General features: G+C 44.5%; 1 protein-coding gene across 6 annotated transcripts in view; it reads left to right on the forward strand.

The window, feature by feature from the left end:
* RNF157 (ring finger protein 157) overlaps positions 1-18408 on the forward strand; it is a 70511-nt gene that overhangs the window by 22766 nt on the left and 29337 nt on the right. For all 6 annotated transcript variants that reach the window (XM_083429899.1, XM_083429901.1, XM_083429898.1 and 3 more), the window contains exons 2-3: positions 2091-2209; positions 15251-15339. In XM_083429899.1, the coding sequence (XP_083286025.1) occupies positions 2091-2209; positions 15251-15339 (208 nt within the window). The remainder of the gene's footprint in view (positions 1-2090; positions 2210-15250; positions 15340-18408) is intronic.

An 18408-nucleotide genomic window follows, 5' to 3' on the forward strand; every position in this document is an offset into this window, starting at 1 on the left:
CAGCCTTTACCAAAGGTGTAACGGGCTTTGAAGACACTCGAACTCAGGACGCAAGGGAGAAATGTGCTAAGAGGAAGGCATGCTTGGCAAATCCACACCGTGATCAACTCCCGCCCGGAAAGCAACGTCCCCACTGTGGAAGGACGTGTGGGTGCAGAATTGGCCTCCAAAGTCACTTACGGGCTCATTTTTAAAACCGTGTTTATGGAAGACAATCTACGAGTGATCACCAAAAGAAGCAGCAGCACGTAATGTACGACTCTCAAAGGTGGGATGGATGCAAAGAAGGGCTTCTCCAGAAGAATTTAATGCTTAGGCAAGACAACAGAGGGAGAGGTGCCTCCTTCAAACGTCTCAGTCTGAGGCTGTCTAGGGCTTTAAAAAGTTATTGCTGACATCTTGGAATTTGGATGGGAAATATATTGGCAGTCGGTGCGGTTCCTTTCGAAACCAGAGTCACGTAGCTCAAGCTAGCTGCTCCACTCGGCAAACTAGGACCTGGTACTAGCTGCAGCATCTAAGTCATCTTGAAATGGCAACCGCTCAGAGTGCATTACAGCAATCCAGGTTTATCAGAGCATGGGTTACCATGGCAAGCCTACTTGTATACAGGAATGGTTGTAGCTGGTGAATCTACTGTCCAAGGACCAGCTGGGACTTCCAGGTATCTAAGAGTAAGGTAAAGGTAAAGGGACCCCTGACCGTTAGGTCCAGTCGTGGCCGATTCTGGGGTTGCGGCGCTCATCTCGCTTTATTGGCCGAGGGAGCTTCCGGGTCATGTGGCCAGCATGACTAAGCCGCTTCTGGAGAACTAGAGCAGCGCATGGAAACACCATTTACCTTCCCGCCGGAGCGGTACCTATTTATCTACTTGCACTTTGATGTGCTTTCGAACTGCTAGGTTGGCAGGAGCAGGGACCGAGCAACGGGGATTCGAACTGCCAACCTTCTGAATGGCAAGTCCTAGGCTCTGTGGTTTAACCCACAGCACCACCCACGTCCCATCTAAGAGTACTCCCATACATATTTGCTCCTTCGGTGGGGGGGAGGGGGGAGTGTATCTCTGGTAGAGATGTCAAATAAATTCAGCACAGGTCTGTCTGTTTTGAGTCCTATAATAGAGAATAAAACTGATCGCAGAGGTTTCCCTTTTGAATATGTACAGCTAGCCTGAACAATGCTGCTAAACCCTACTGCGGGGAAATGTATGTGTTACTCTGGCAACAGACCTTGTGTTGTCCCTGCAAGTGTTGCAGTCTCCTTAAGTGATAGCCTTTGGACTGTTTCTCAGCATCATTATTATTCATGGTTTACAATTGTGGGAGAGACTTAAGTGCACACCTGTGAAAAATGCTGTACTGGGATGGCAGAGTTAAGCAATACTGTAAAAATATGGTGTGGAATCTATAACTGTGTGTGTTTGTGTGTGTGTGTGTGCGTGCGCCAACCAATGACTTATAAAATGTAGTTATTAACAAATAATGTAAATTTAAGCCTAGCGGCTAAGCGGCTGAGCTACAAATCAGGAAGTCGACTTATTTATGTGAAGTTCAATACACATAACAATTAAAAGCACTGTAAAAGTGCCAGCTACCCCGTTTTTCCTTTCCTTTTTCAGTTTGCAAATTTGATAACTCTGCCAGGAAAAGTGGGTGTTGGAAGAGAAACATCATATGGCTTGGAGGCAGGCATACTGTACATTTGTAGGGGTAGCAGGCTGCAAGGAGGGACGGGGGAATAAAATGTTTGCTACTGACTCACCTCTTCTGGTTTCGGAGTTTTGAATGAAACCAGTAAATATCTCCACAACCATGAGGGCTAGGAGCTTACTGTTATTTTAAAATTGAAGCATTCATTTTCGTGAGTTATTCCACAATGCATTGTACTGATTGTGTCCATGTTGATAATTAGAACCTCTGTGATGGTTCCCTTCCTTCATAGTACAGTGGTACCTCAGGTTAAGAACTTAATTCGTTCTGGAGGTCTGTTCCTAACCTGATACTTTTCTTAACCCGAGGTACTACTGTATACTGAACTCTTTTCTCTGCTCCTAATTCTAACCAGCCTCTTTGTTTCCCTCTCTTTTTCAGGAAGCTACTTTGCCAGTCACTTCATCATGGGAGGTGAGAAGTTTGATTCTACACATCCTGAGGGCTACCTTTTTGGAGAAAACAGTGATCTCAACTTCCTTGGGAACAGGCCTGTAGCGGTAAGGAGAAAAAAAATCCCATTTTCATAAAGTTAGGATTTGTAGCTGGGGGGGGGGGGGTATGAGTGGACATGGAACAAATATTCCTTTTTAGGAGTTTTTGTTTTGTTTTGCATGCATCCTCACTCTACCTACCTCGCAGGGTTGCTGTACGTATAAAATGGGAGGACTATGTACAGGACTTTGAACTCTTTGGAGGAAAGGGGGGATATAAATATAATAATATGTAAGCTGTTATGTGCACTTAGTCTGATGGGAAGGCATTTTTATGTTAGATCTGTTTCAGAATCCAATTCAAGATCCCTAAAAACACAATAGGGTTCTTAACATGCCTTGGTAGCTCTTAAACCTAGCTGTGAATGTTCATTGGTTCTGAAGTGCTGTTCATTTGGTGACATGGGCAACCCAGATGCAAATTGGTGACTACTAAGAAATGCATTGTTTGCAATGATTCACATAATCAAGCGCTTCTCTGAGGGTACCAGGAGGCAGTATTGGGTGCTTTATCTAGAAGGATGTCTGAAACATCCCTCAGCCACATGTTATCCTTTGTACAATATTCCCCTGAGACTCAGTTCAAAAGCAAATGTGGAATATCTAGTTAGCATGAACTGTGTAGGAGGGATGGTATGGCTGCAGGAAATGTTAATGCATTTTGTATCTTTTGAATTGTGACCCCCCCCCCCCCCCGAATCTGCCTGAGATCGATAGATGCAGGGCAGTTACACATTTAGTAAATAAAAAGAATAAGAATAAGGTTGCTTGTTGATGTGCAAGGGTTTGAGAGGATGTGTTTTTTCCCTATGATAAGGAGACGTGTGTCCTTCTTAGCACTGTAGAGTGCGCTTCCTTAAACAAACAACTCTTAAACAGAGAGCAAGTCCATGTTAGAATTTGCAGGAATCCAATGTGTGCAATCGTGGGACGCGGGTGGCACTGTGGGTAAAACCTCAGTGCCTAGGACTTGCTGATCGTAAGGTCGGCGATTCGAATCCCCACGGCGGGGTGAGCTCCTGTCGTTCGGTCCCAGCTCCTGCCCACCTAGCAGTTCGAAAGCACCCCTAAGTGCAAGTAGATAAATAGGTACCGCTTTCTAGTGGGAAGGTAAACGGCATTTCCATGTGCGGCGCTGGTGCTGGCTCGCCAGCTGCAGCTTCGTCACGCTGGCCACGTGACCCGAAAGTGTCTTCGGACGGCACCGGCTCCAGGCCTCTTAAGCGAGATGAGTGCGCAACCCTAGAGTCGGACACGACTGGCCCGTACGGGCAGGGGTACCTTTACCTAATGTGTGCAATACTGAATAAACATTGCAAATAATAATAAAAAGTGTATAGACTTTGTGTGTTTATGTATGGCACGAAGTGCTTTTACAGATAATTGAGGAGGAAGTGCCATTATTTGGTTTAATTAACTTTGTGATTCGTGTGTCTGAGGACTGTACAAGCGTCTTGTGGATTAGAATTGCTGAATGATCTGCCTATATCTCGTCACCTAAGGGTGTTTTTTACACACTTGAGGTTCCAGGCAGTTCAGCATTTCCTATATGCTCCTGTGTCTTAAGTAGTTAATTCTTAGCTTCCCTTCCACTATTTACAAGAGAAGCCTGGCATTTTGATGCAGAGTATTTTGGACAAGCTTTTGCTCTTTTTCCACCCCCACCCTTCATTCCTCCGCTTGGGTCTGTGTGTCTTGATGTGTTTGTTCTAAAGAGCAGCCACAAAGTGTCCCTGATCCTATTTCTCAGGCTGAAGAAGCCTTGCTTTATTGCCTGCTAGCTCAGCAAAGCGTTAAATGTCAGACCGTGTTTCAGACCTCCAGGATGTGCAAGACATTAATTATGGACAGAGGGTCTTCTATCCTTCTTCCCTGTCACATTCAGAACGTTGTCCTTTGTGTGAAACGATAAGGTGGGGAGGTGCATTTCTACAGCATCCAGAAGTGGTGTTCTATGAGATGGATGGATGAAGCAGAACAGCTTTTCAGTTTAACAGAACTTTTTGCTGTGCTCACCCCCTGACTTGCCTGTAGGGTTGCTCATGTGTAGGGAGAGGGCTGTGGTTCTAGGCATGCCCATGATGTTGCACCGTCTTGTTGCTGCAGTCGCACAAAGGGCTCTCATGTCAGGCCTCCATAGTCATAGCGCCACATGTGACATCAGGTGTGGGGCAGATGGGCGTGGTGTGGGGAAAACACCTTTGCAGTCCAAAACTGGAACCCATACTAGGGTAAATAGGTCTGTGAGGTGGAGGTCTCCTGTCCCTGCACTAGACCTCCGCACAGGACACCAGCAGGAGACAGTTCTCTGCTGGTGCAAATACAAAGGTGGTTCAAAGGTAGTAGTGTTGATCCAGTAAACTCCAGGTCATCATTTGGGGAATATCTTCATCTTTAAATTGAGAAAGTAGCTGAAAACAAGGAACAAGCAGCCCAATTTGTCCTTGTTTTTTAGCAGCAGTGTAACCTTGTTTGAGGCATTTTCCCTGGGCCAATTTGGTCACGTGCATTAGCAAACATCCTGGAGAATTTCTCTCCAAGATACAGCTTCCTCTCTACGTCTCTCACAATGTCCCTGTGTTTGTTTGTTTGCCTTTTGGCTATAGAGCTTTTGCATGTACATGTGACGCTTTGCCACTTTCAGCTTCTTCAAAACAGGCAACCTGTTTCTTACGATGTACGTTAAATAATAACTGAAAGAAGATGAAGGCAAGCTATTGATTTGCTTCTAGCTTTGATACACCTGGTCCCCCTCTCTTTTGCCCTACCCACTTAACCATCTAGCCACATGATCTGCAAATATTCCTGGCCTAAAGCTGCTTCCAAAAAAGCCTTATGTTGAGTCCTGCCCAGCTATGGTGTATATTCACTAGGTTCACTGTAATTTATTTCTTGATCTAAGTGCCCACCTTAGTCCCAATAGTGCTATACAGTGAGAGGACAGTTCTTTCCCCCCTCTGTTGAAGATCCAGGTGTACAGTGCTTGTGCCCATAACATTTCCTGCGTCTATGCATTGTTTATGCACATAACCTGTTCTGTATTGTGTAATATCTTATTATCTGGAATTCAAAATCCTGCCATATATTCTCAGCCCCAATCACATCAACCCTGAACCAGGAAGCCTCTGCAATGGAACTTAGTTTTGATTTGTGATGCAATTATATTTCGCTTCTCATTTTGTTTAAAATAATGCTCAATGTAGTTTCACAGCAGAAAGACTAGTAACATAGCTAAAAGTAGCTAACGTTAAAAAAACTCGTGTTACTACCTGCAGCTTTACCAAAGAACTAAAAAGCCTAAGAAAGGATATCTTCATCCAATTGTACTTCCCACCCACCCAGTAACTACTGAGAGCGGTTTCTCTGCAGGTTCCCTCTAATAGAGTACAACGTTTATTTAAAACAAAATTGTTGTTCTGAGACATTCCTGAACTTTCAGGGCCGGGAAACAGAAAGTTGATCTGGTGTCTCTGTTTTAGGACACATATTGGAGCAAGTGAGCATTAAGAAATGGAGCTGGCAAATAATATCATAGCATTCTTTGTTCCCTTAACTTCCTGACCATGCTGTGTGCTGTTTATTCATGCTTTCTTCCTCCCCACCCCCTGTTCCCTTTTCGTTATGCTTGACCCATTGATTGTCCTGATCCAGTGGAATACAGAGGGCTTCTTTCTCTGGCAGGGAAAGGGGCATCAGAAGCTACACATGTGCCGCTTCTCAGTCAAGACAGAGAGTGACACTTTTTCTGCAGAGATGCCTATTCCCTCCGTCCTCTGTCAGGCACTACTTCCTTGTTTTGTATACTAAATGGCCCCCATTTACTCAGTAATGGGGCATTTCCTCCTAGCAAAGCATTTGGCCTAGATAATGTTTTCGCTTGCCTGTGAAGAAGCCCGCTCTTGCTGAGCATCGCTTGCTGAGCACATTGTAGTGATTAGTCTCGTCACAGCCCAGGGCTGGATTCGAAATGATTTTCTCTGGCTTGGCAGGGCCAACATAAACTGTGTTAAAGTTACAAGTGCATACTGTCTGTTCGCTTTTTTAATCCACTCATGGAACTCTTTCGTGGTGTGAGTGGATTGGTATCGATTGCTGCCTACCAGTTCCACAAATTGTTTATTTATTAAAATGTTTAAATAGAGACCATCTGTTATGTGGGCATCCCAAGGGATAGCTCAGTTGGTAAAACAGGAGACTCTTCATCTCAAGGCTGTGGGTTCAAGTCCGATGTTGGGTGAAGATTCCTGCATTGAAGAGGGTTGGACTAGATGATTGGGCAGCTAATGAAGAGGCATGCCTGCACCATTTTGTGTTCCTATCTCCTCTTCTGCTCTTTTGGATGTGGCAATCATGATCCCATGTCCATATTGCAGCCATTTTGTGTTATGCCATACGCCCACAGCAGCCATTTTGTGACTGGCACCCACAGGCTCTCTCAAAATTCCAAATGTGCCCATTGGCCCAAAAAGGTTTGCAACACCTATTATAGGACACCAACGATTTTATAAAAGGTAGAGTTGAATCAAACAGGCTAGATATCAGCCACACCAGCCACCAAACCCCATTAATCAGGGTAGATGGATTAATTGGCATTTGTTAAATTGCCAAGAAAAGTAGAATGATTTGAAATCAGCTGTTCTACTTAGGAATTCATTCCAAAGCACTAATTGCTTGCTACAATCGTTAGCATATGACTTCTGTCAATATTATCCTGAGTGTTTTAACATTTCTAAATATATTTTAGAAGCCTGTTTTTATGCACTCTTGTGGTTCATGTAAACATGAGAGAATGCAATAATAATTGAACATTCATTCTGTTAGAGATGTAATCATAGAACTGCAGAGTTGGAAGGGACTGTGAGAGTCATTTAGTCCAATCCCCTGTATTGTAGGAATATTTGGTCAAATGTGGGGCACAAACCCATGACCCTGAGATCAAGAGTCTCATGCTCTACTGGCTGAGTCAATGGCTAATGTTTGGTTTCACAAAGTTTCATGCAAGCTGAAACTATACATTGCAGAATGAAAAATAAACTTTGCCACTTTGTGCTCTGTTCTAAAGGCATCGATCAAAAGAGTTTGAAGGATTTATTTGTGGTAGGAACAAAGCCATGAGCTGTAGAAAGTGGATGACGTCAGGAGTCAAGTCTAATGGACTTGTTTGGTATCTGTGTGGTTATAGGAAGCTGAAATGTAGCTATATACACAAACATATGGGGTCCTCCAGATTTCTATCTCCAGTACAGCTTCATTTAATCTTTACATGGCAATTTACTAGTAGAACAGTAAACGTTGCTTCCCCTCCAGGCAGAGACAGTGTCCGTATTCTAGTTCCCTAAGGGAGATTGCTTATCCCTGGACCAGGTACCTGCTAATTTGTTTTTGCGCTTTTCCAAGAGCAATAGATCCAGTGCAGAGGTTTCCAAAGGACATAGTGAGCCCCTTGGGCTTACACGAACAATGCCCTGTTTCCTGCTAGGCATCCCACTACTATATGGAGATCCCAGCCACGGTTCAGATTGGCACATCTTGAAAATCTCTGGTAGCATGGTTAGAAGCAGTGCTGCACTGCTTTGAATAAATAAAGCAGTTTGAGGGTTCTTTCCCAAGTCCATGCGCACCTAAGTGCATATTTGTGGTAACAGCATTCAGCATTCACATCCTTTTTTTTCCTTTTCTTGCGTCAAAGCCATTTGGCCAAGGAGTGACTTGATATCCTCCCCCCTTTTGCCCTTGCTGTTGAATTATTTTTGGCAGCACTTGAGGATCAATGCATTTTTCCAGTGTTCTGCCGACGCAGCAGATTGTAAGGTAGAATCCACCCAGCCACACTGGAGGCAGAGATAGATGAATCACTATAGAACTTAGGCTGAAATCCATCTAAGCGTGGGCATGCACCTATAGCGAAATTTCTAGGAAGTCAGATTGTGCTTGCTGACATTCAACTGGATTAGAATATTATCTGCTGCAAGTGTCTTGATAGTGTGTGCCATTGGCGACAACAATGCATTTCCTGCCTCGTATACCCTAGACCCCATTGTCTAGAAAATAGACGGTGATGGATCCGGAACCCACAGAGCCATGAGAAAAGTCAGTGTGCATGCATTTACCTGTTTTGCACAATTTCTTTATTATTAAAAAAATCCAGGTTTTTGGAGACATGTATTCTGTTTTGTCAAGGGAGAAGGTTAAGGAGTGGCAAAATACAAAATGCCACAGAGGTTGTGAGAATCATAGAATCTTAGAATTGTAGAGTTGGAAGAGACCCTGAGGATCATCTAGTCCAATGCCCTGCAATGCAGGAATATGCAGTTGTCCCACACAGGGATCGAACCTGCAACCTTGGCATTATCAGCACCACACTCTAACCAACTGAGCTATCCAGCTTGTAGGATTAGAAAACTCCCTGCAGTGAGGCTAAGTCCTCTGTTGGGTAATCCTAGATGGGCTTGCCCATTCTATCCAGATTATACTTTAAGGATCAGCATAGACATTGGATGTCATTTTATATAGTTATTAAAATTAAGGATTTTTGTTTTGCAGCAGAACTCAGAATTGACCATGTTCATTGCTTTAATTTCTTTAAGCAGCATTCCCACTAATAATTGGTTTAAATTAGTTTAGCATTGATTTATGCACACATTGTGGCTTTAAGAACTCAAATTTGTGTGGTTCTTCCAGACGTAGATGAGTCTAGATTACTTTTGGTAGCTGTGCGAGATTTGGGGCATCCCATGGAAACAAACCATGGACCCAGGTTTGGATGTATCATAAAGCCCCGAAGCATGACTTGGCTCCCAGTAGAGTGGTAGCAGTGGAGGAGGAGCAAAGTGGCCATGAGTTTCTCACTGTGCACCAGCATGCTTGCTCAATCATGCAAAGTCATAATTTGTCTTAGTGTCATCTGAGAACCAGGCCAATGATCGGCTCTCTGGATAAAAGTATCAGAAGAACTATTGCTCTGCACACAAGGATGTCGAACCTTTGGCCCTGTGGACATGGCTGGACTCTCAACTCAATGTGGCCCATGGTTAGGGATGGTAGGAGTACAGCAGCTTCTGGAGGAAGTTTCCCCTGCAGGAAGCTGGGAAGATTTCAGCTGTTTATTTGTCTACACATACAAGATTTGGTACAAGTCTCCTCACTGCCTGCAGTGAGAGCACTTGGTGCTTTGGCTTAATTTTAATTGGCATCACCCTACCCTATCTAAAGAAGTACAACAAGGCTATATATTGTCTCCCTGCTAATATAACTTATATGCAGAATTCATCATGCAAAAGGCTGGACTGGATAAATCCCAAACCAGAATTAAGATTGCCGGAAGAAATATCAACAACCTCAGATATGCAGATGACACAACTTTGATGGCAGCGAGGAGGAATTAAAGAACCTCTTAATGAGGGTGAAAGAGGAGAGTGCAAAATATGGTCTGAAGCTCAACATTAAAAAAAACTAAGAGCATGGCCACTGGTCCCATCACCTCCTGGCAAATAGAAGGGGAAGAAATGGAGGCAATGAGAAATTTTACTTTCTTGGGCTCCATGATCACTGCAGATGGTGACAGCAGTCATGAAATTAAAAGACGCCTGCTTCTTGGGAGAAAAGCAATGACAAACAGGCATCTTAAAAAGCAGAGACATCACCTTGCTGACAAAGGTCCGTATAGCTAAAGCTATGGTTTTCCCAGTAGTGATGTATGGAAGTGAGAGCTGGAACATAAAGAAGACTGACTGCCGAACTGATGCTTTTGAATTATAGTGCTGGAGGAGACTTCTGAGAGTCCCATGGACTGCAAGAAGATCAAACCTATTCATCCTTAAGGAAATCAGCCCTGAGTGCTGTCCTTCACTGGAAGGACAGATCGTGAAGCTGAGGCTCCAATACTTTGGCCACCTCATGAGAATAGAAGACTCCCTGGAAAAGACCCTGATGTTGTGAAAGATTGAGGGCACAAGGAGAAGGGGACGGCAGAGGACGAGATGGTTGGACAGTGTTCTCGAAGCTACCAGCATGAGTTTGACCAAACTGCAGGAGGCAGTGGAAGACAGTGCCTGGCGTGCTCTGGTCCATGGGTCACGAAGAGTCGGACTAAACAACTAAACAACAACAATCCTATCCTATTTCCTCTTCCTGTGTGCATCTGCTAAAGTAACAACAAAACATTACCACTTGGTGGCACCAAAAGGCTTGACATAAGGCTCCTTGTTTGCATTGCAGTGTGTAGCAATGCAGCCAGCTATGTTTCCTTTCTTTGTGAATTGGGGGGTTGATATGTCAGCAATCTGAGTATACTATTCTATGGTTTATAGTGTTCCTAACATCTTGGAACAAAGCAGAGCTGGTATTGTGTGCTCTACGAGGTAAGTTGGTGTTCTGCAGTGCAGAGCATTGTTTGGCTCCAGCCAATAAACTTTCACATGAACTTGTGTGGCCTGACATCAGTGGCCCTTCTGAGACTGGACCCTGCCATCGTTTGATTGGCTACAAAACCTACATTTCTGTGTCAACGGTATTGGGATTGTCATGATGCCTGTGTTCCACATCTGGTAGAGCTAGGCTGAATGCTTTTAACAGTTCATTCTTTCTGGGCGTTCTTTATGCTGTGTTGTAGTTGCTTATGTCAGCCAGAAGCTGTTGACTCAAAATGAAAGGATTTGTCGTGAAGCAATGTAGCATCCATAAGCTATAGATGAGTATATCGCGGCTGTGACAAGTCCAAATGGGAGCTCAATGAGGTTTCATTCCTCAAACACAAATCCAGTCTGAATGACCCTCTTGAGGCTTATCCTCTGGCCTGGCCCTGCCCCCATACCTGGCTTTTCTGATAGGCTGTTAGTATCTTTTTGTTTGTGAGGACTTGGGGAATGGGTACGGTGCACACTGATATTTTATCAGTGGGGTTTGAGTCGTGATTGATGTTGGTTTTTAATCCACAGTTTTTTCTATGATTTGTATCTGATTTTGTTAATTTATTTTAAATTTTCTGTTAGACAATGTTCAATTTTGAACAGCACAGTATAAATGTTTCAGAATTTTTTTAAAAGGTATTTAAATTCATTATTCAGCTCTTGATTAGAAATTCTGCAGGAATTAAGCAGGTACTTAATGAAACAGGCACAAGACAGATTGATCTACATAGCTGCCAGGATCTGCTGCTTCACTGAACAAAAGGAAAGTTTTTACATGCAACATTACCTTCAGTAAACAACAAAACAATATTAACTTGGTAAGAAAAGGCAACATTCATCCAAATTAGGACCCACGGGTCTATTGTATTATGTGTTGTATACTGTAATTATATCAATAGATCTAGCAATATTTACAAATTGGTTAACACAGTGCATGTTCAAACAGGAAAATGTCACAATGAAAAACAGGGGTTCTTCAAAGGAAAGAGAGAGAGAGGACAAGCAAACACTCAACCAAATGTGAAAATAGGCAAGAATGAAGCATATAGTTCATTTGTTACAAGCATTCCAACATGCTAGGGTTTGAAACGCCATATATTGGAGCCACACCAGACAGAAGACTGAGGGCTTCTCCACGCTTACCCTTTTGCCCAGCTCTCTCCAGGCAAAGGTCCACGCTTTAACACTCTTTAAAGCTGAATCGGAGCAAATGTCAATTCGGGGTTTTCCCAGGGAAAGCTCTGGAGCTAAACAAAAGTTGCTCTGACACAGAGCTTTATAAAGCGTGGACCATGCCTAAAAAGAGCGTAGGAAAGGGAACACTGGATAAGCCCTTGGGAGTGGCCATGTGTGTGACAGAGCTCTTCTTCAGATAGCACCAAACCCTTTTGAAATGAATCCTAATTCTGCCTTGATATCTGTTCTTTAAAGTTGAAATATTTTTTATCAAGAGCACTTCAGTGAACCAAGGGCTTGTCCACATGCGCAGAATCTGGATTTGCACGGGCCTGTGTCCCCATTAATGCAGGGGCATCAACATGACACCCTCCCCATCCCAGTGTTGTCATGAACTGTTCCCCTTTGAAATGTGGGTTTGCTTGCTTGCTTGCTTGCTTGCTTGCTTTTAATCTTTGGAAAGTCCAAAGCCATTTAAAACCGCCACATTTGAAATTAGAAACTTCTCAAACAATGCTGGGTTGGGGGTCCACATTTTGCTCTGATGTGGACAAACCCCAACACTAATAACTCAAGAGTACATCTATGTTAGCTGCTTTCTTCCCAGCATTGATGCCCCCTGCATGGGTTGCACAATGCTGTGCTAACTGCCTGTCCTGCTTATTTCCTTTCCTTCTAGGGAAACTGTCTTGCTTAACTCTCTCTCTCTTCCCCTTCTTTTTTATATGCTTCGACTAACTAATATCAAGCAGGCGTAAATAATCCCTTTTCTGCTTCTGGAGCACAGTTGGTTAAATAGGCAAATCTGTAGTCATTCCGTGACAGGCAGGCAGAGAGTAATCTCTGCACCCACCTCCAGATACTGATCTAAATCGGCATTTTGCTGCATCAGCAAGCTAAAAATATCCCCTCTGTTTACTGCACTGGGCACGGTAGACTTCTACGAGAGCAATAGGAAAACAGGGAGGAGGCAAGCAAAGCATGAAAGGGTCTTCAGAAGTAGTGCCAAAGCAGCTTCCACCTCCTCACCTGTATATGTGTATATATACTGAATCTCGGTGCAGGTAATGGCTTCTGTTGCTATCTGTTTTAAGACGGTGATAGAAACTTCCTGCTTGCTCTAAATAAATGAATAACTTGGAACAAAGGTTCCCAAGGCAGCTGTAATGTGTCCATAGTGCATGCATGGGATGTATTCTGCTGCTTGGGAGGTTTTCACTGTCTCAGCAGGCACAGAGGAAAAAATGTACTGTATTCCGATCTTTCAAAGCAACCACTCTTCCAGCAAGGGAGGGATAAACCACAACTGTACCAGTCTGGGGTCTCATGCATGCCATACATTTAGAGCATGTGGCTCCCCCCCCCCCAAGTGTTATAAGAATTTTAAGGTCTTAGATATATAATAAATGTTCATAAATGTACCAAGCAAACACGTACATAAATATATAAAACACATGTCTGAAGCAGCACAGGAAGACAGCCCTGAAACCATTTTGACTCCCAAGCTGACCAAATGTTTCTCTGCAAGGAGGGAGGAGGTGAAAAAAACCTTCCTTGTTACAGGAATTGGGTAATCACCATTTCAAAGGAATGGGCAGGCTACCAGGAAAGGCAGTCAGATAAGGCATTATCAGATAACCTGACAGACAGGAAAAACAACATTCAAATTTCTGTTGTAGACTGCCTTTTCTGTGATGTAGGTATGATGTATGGAGGGGTGGTCTTGAGCTCCAGGGCAGGGAATTTAAAATGTCTATCTAAGGACAGGCACAACTTTGTTCTGGGTTCCTCCTTCTTTCCTGCGTGTGAGGGGAGCACCCTGTTGCAACAGATCAATAAAGATCAAGCTTTCTAGCTGCTTTGCTTCTCAATATTCTCTGGTTGGCCTCTGTTATTTTCTCCTACCAATAGGGAACCTATGTAAGGACTCTATGTGGGATCTTGGATACCCCATAAGGGAAAAAGGGCAGATTTTGTTTACAACACAAGAATCCTGGAAACTGTAGTTGACCCCTCCCAGAGCTACAATTTCCAGCCCCCAGCACAGTTCCCATGATTCTTTGGTGGAAGCCATGTGCTTTAAAATCTCTCTGGGATAGCTCAGTCGGAAAAGGATGAGACTCTTAATCCCGGGGACATGGGTTCGAGCCCCACTTAGGGCAAAAGATTCCTGCAATGCAGGGGATTGGACTAGATGACTCTTGTGGTCCCTTCCAACTCTATAATACCAGGTAAATGTATGGCAGAGATGTGACACAGAGCAAAATTTTTACCAAGCCGTTTTTAGAGAACACCCCACCCCAAAAAAGAGAGAGACAAGCTTGGCTGTGCCCTTCACAGGAAGTAAATGTCCATTCACTAACTTACTGGGCCTACTAGTTGCTGGAGCGCAAGGAAGGGAGCTCAGTCTTCAGATTCCAAGCTGTTGTCCTGCTTTTGCCTGCCACCTCCACTTTCTCCTTCTCCATCTCAGTTGTTACAGGGAGCTACAGAGTCTCCCTTGTGCCCTGAGGGGGCATGTGCCTTAAGAACTGTCTCCCGCCCCCATGGCATCCCTTGAGATGTTCAATATGCACGTCTGGAGCCACTCATAATTTGCCATGCAGGTTTAGCTGCTGTTTCAGGATTCTTAGCAGCAGCAGCAGCAGCAGCAAAGACGAAGAAGAAGAAAGGGTGCAGCCATTTACTGGCACCTCCTTCCAGTGTTCTAGGCCAGGGAGATCATCTGCATATGAAGCATTATATCCCTGGGCTCCTAAAATGCAACTCCTGACTTCAAGTCAAGAGGCTGCTGCTGTTCACAGACCTGGAGGTGCTTTTCTGGCTGTAGCATCATTTACACTACCAGATTGGCCTAAACATGTCATGTTGAGAACAAGCAAATGGAAACAAACAAACAGGCTCATCTATACTTCTCCCAAGCCTAAAAAGCATGGGGCTGAATAGTTTTCCACTTGTTCTCTGCTTTTTAAGCATGCACCTTAGTGGTTTTGCATTTGCCCTGCAACATTCCTATGGAAAACACATTTTTTTACTGCTGATTTGGAACAAGCGGCAATCTGAAGAAAATCCAATTGCTGTTTGGTCCTCCGCGGTAAGCTCTGGGTTTCCCCAGGGGGAAGTAATGGGGCAGGCAGAGGTGTGGACGAGCCCAGAGAGGCGGCTTCCAAAGGTTCAGGAACAACAGTTTAAGTTCCATTGCATTTCCAGTTGCGGGACTCTTTGATTTGTCATGATTCAAAATGTATCTGGCTTGTTTCTAGTGATTGTTTCTAGTGATCCTTAGAAAAGTCTCTGCTTCCCTTCATTTTCAAGGGCAAGCAATGTGTCTGTCAGGATCCTATTGCCTATGCAATACTGAGTGAACATAGAAGTTAGGCTTGTGCCAGTCACAGCAGATGGGGCCTTAGAGACCGAGTGATATCTTAAAATGTCAAATTCTCTTTCTTTCCTCTCTGTCTAGTTTCCGTATGCTGCCCCACCGCCCCAGGAGCCAGTGAAGACACTGCGAAGCCTGATCAACGTCCGAAAGGACACTTTGCGCCTAGTCAAGTAAGTCGCTGTTGCTCCACAACAGGGGTTTGTAGCACTCTGATGTTGAACCATAATTTATTTTAAACCGGTTTAACTCAAGGAGCTGACCTTATAACTTCCCAATCCCAATTCCTTTGGTTGTGGGGACAAATCATGAGCTCTGCTTTGCATGTAACATGAAGCCAACCTCTGGTTGCTTTCCCTCCTGGCAGAAGTGGGGAAGGAGCAACCTGGGAACTCTTTGAGCAACGTGCACTAACACACTGCCCGTTGTTTTAAACTACGGTTTAATGTGATGTGTAAACCAGGCAGTTGCTGTCAACCTTGGTGAGCCCAAAAAATCTGCAAGGATTGGGTCTTTTTCAGCCTTGCTACCAGAAATCCTTTTGAGTGATGAAATGAATCTGGGATCTTCTGCATGGAGAGCATGTATATTCTGCCTATGAGCTATGCCCCTTCCCTTCCTCACTTCATCAGATAACTCTGTAAAAGCATCTTAAGGCATAAATGGTTTTTTTTAAGGTGCCAAACATACCTTGGCCTTCCTAAATAAAAAAATATCTCTGCAGTGTTTTCAAATATATTCCTGGACCATGAGCACTTGTCTACTAGGGTAGGTGGGGTGTTACACACAGTGAGTGCTGTGTGCCTTTGCAGTTATTCATTCCGACAAAGGGTGCCCTCTGTTAGGTGCCTGAGAGCTGGTTTTTCTTAATTTCCTGGGCACAAAATTACTGCGTTTAAGTGGCAGAATGCATGCATGGTGTGCCAGTTATGAATGCTGCATATGTGTGTAAATGAGCAGGTTTCCCTTCAATAGAAGAAACAGAGGCTTGGTCCTTTCCCCAGTTTCGGTTAGTGCTTTTAAATGCTTAGGTCTTTGCTGCTCATTAAACATGAAAGGATCATCCTTCCCCCAGCCTCCCGCATACTTGGGCAAACTCAGCTGCTCAGAACACACATGCCATCCACAGATGAGAGTGCCATGCCTTGTTTTGCTCCTTTAAACCCCCCTCCCCCCCCATTTGAACTTGACTTCAAAAAGCAACGCTTGAATTTAGGTAAGTCTCTTTGCTCCGTTTTGATAATGGTCTGCTGGAAGCCATCCCATCAGCTGCAGTACAGCAGGGGAGATCCGTTTGTAGCTCCTCAAGATTAGTGGAGAGATTATCTGGCTGTTTTGGAGGAGGAGTTACACAGATGCCCTGTAAGACAACAAGACAGGCTGTTTGCGCCTTTATAGCTCTATCTTCTCCACTTGGCTTTCAGGGTCACTGCAGGTGACAACAGGATTAGACGGAGTTGAATTCACTCCTGTTGCTGGGCTAAAGTCAGAGCCAAATAAAATCCAGCAGTTTAGAGCTCAGGATCTGAGGGGTTGCTGTTGGGGGGGGGGGCTGACCTAGCAAAGACTGGGCAGTATAGCGGCAATAATGAAACAGGCCTTGGTGAAGGGATGTTCTCTACCAGTTTAACATGCTGAGAATTTGGTTCCTAAGATTGCCCTTTCCTTACTTGCATTCTGGATTCAATTTGCATTTGTGTTTTCAGCTATTTTCAGAGGGATGTTGCCAAGGCCTGGGAAGTCAGGCATGCAGAAAAGGCAGAGGAAAGAAAGGGGGGGGGGGAGCCTTTTGGTAGCCCTTCCCCCACCACTGCTGCCAGTGGCTGTGTGCATGGGTATCCAGAGGGGGCTCCCTCTCCAACAGTGGGTGGGTGTGAAGTAAATACCCCAAATACATAAACAAACAAGGATACATAATTTAGCACCACAGAATTGGTCTGCCATTTCTGGTAGATCTGGTAACCATGATGTCTGAGAGACTAGTACTCAAGAGCCACATCCGTACTACAGTGGTACCTCTGGTTACGTACTTAATTCGTTCTGGAGGTCCGTTCTTAACCTGAAACTGTTCTTAACCTGAAGCACCACTTTAGCTAATGGGGCCTCCTGCTGCCGCTGCGCCACCACTGCACGATTTCTGTTCTCATCCTGAAGCAAAGTTCTTAACCCGAGGTACTATTTCTGGGTTAGCGGAGTCTGTAACCTGAAGCGTATGTAACCCGAGGTACCACTGTATATATTTAAAGCACTGTGATACCACTTTAACAGTCATAGAGGATCCTGGGAACTGTGGTTTGGGGGGAGGGGAATTGTCAGGTCAGCACCCTTAACAAACTACAGTTCCCATGTGTCTTTGAGGTGTGTATGTAGGAAGCCGTAACTGTTAAAGTGGTATAAGAGTGCTTTAAATGTTTGGCACGGACGTGACTCCTCTGTCGTTTCTCAACATGGTAGTCCTGGCATCTTGATGATGCTGTACTTCTACCCACAGCTGAAACTCTCAGTTCTTTATCTGACTTTATCTGACCCACAGCTTTATCTGACCCACAGTTCTTTATCTGACCCACAGCTGAAACTCTCAGTTCTTTATCTGACTCCCACCCACCTTTTTAACTCATTGCACTGCTTGCTACAATCAATTTCACACATCCGGCAACATCATTTCCGATAATATTGACTCACACCATAGTAATCCATTTTAAACAAAATAATAATAATAATAAAACAGCAAGAACACTGGGTTTCTCTGGCCACACTTACTGACTCTGCAAACATAGCATGGGGCACCACAGAAACACAGGATTTCATTTCCAAAATGGTTACCTTCAGGGTCCATCTCAGCCCCTTACCCCAGAGGGGTGTGGTGTGGCCAGAAGTATCAGCTTTGGGCAGAGGTTTGTTTTGACAGACTTGATGTAGCAGGGATAAAATGGGTGTCTGGAAGGAAGAAGGGGATGGCATCACATTCTGTTGTCTTGCTGTGGCAGGTGGGTGCCGACGTCTGGCCAGGCTTAGCAAGTGGGATGCTTCAGGGCTACCGTATTTTTCGCCCTATAGGACACACTTTTCTCCCTCCAAAAATGAAGGGGAAATGTGTGTGCGTCCTATGGGGCGAATACAGGCTTTCTCTGAGCCCATTCTGGCGGCTGGGGTCGGGAGAAGCTCAGGCTTCCCCAGCCCCTCAAGCTCTGGGAGCGATGGTGAGGTTGCGCAGCCTCGCCTTCGCTCCCGGACCCCCAGCC

Source organism: Podarcis tiliguerta (assembly GCF_965153285.1).
Source record: "Podarcis tiliguerta genome assembly, chromosome: 2".
Taxonomy (NCBI): Eukaryota; Metazoa; Chordata; class Lepidosauria; order Squamata; family Lacertidae; genus Podarcis; species Podarcis tiliguerta.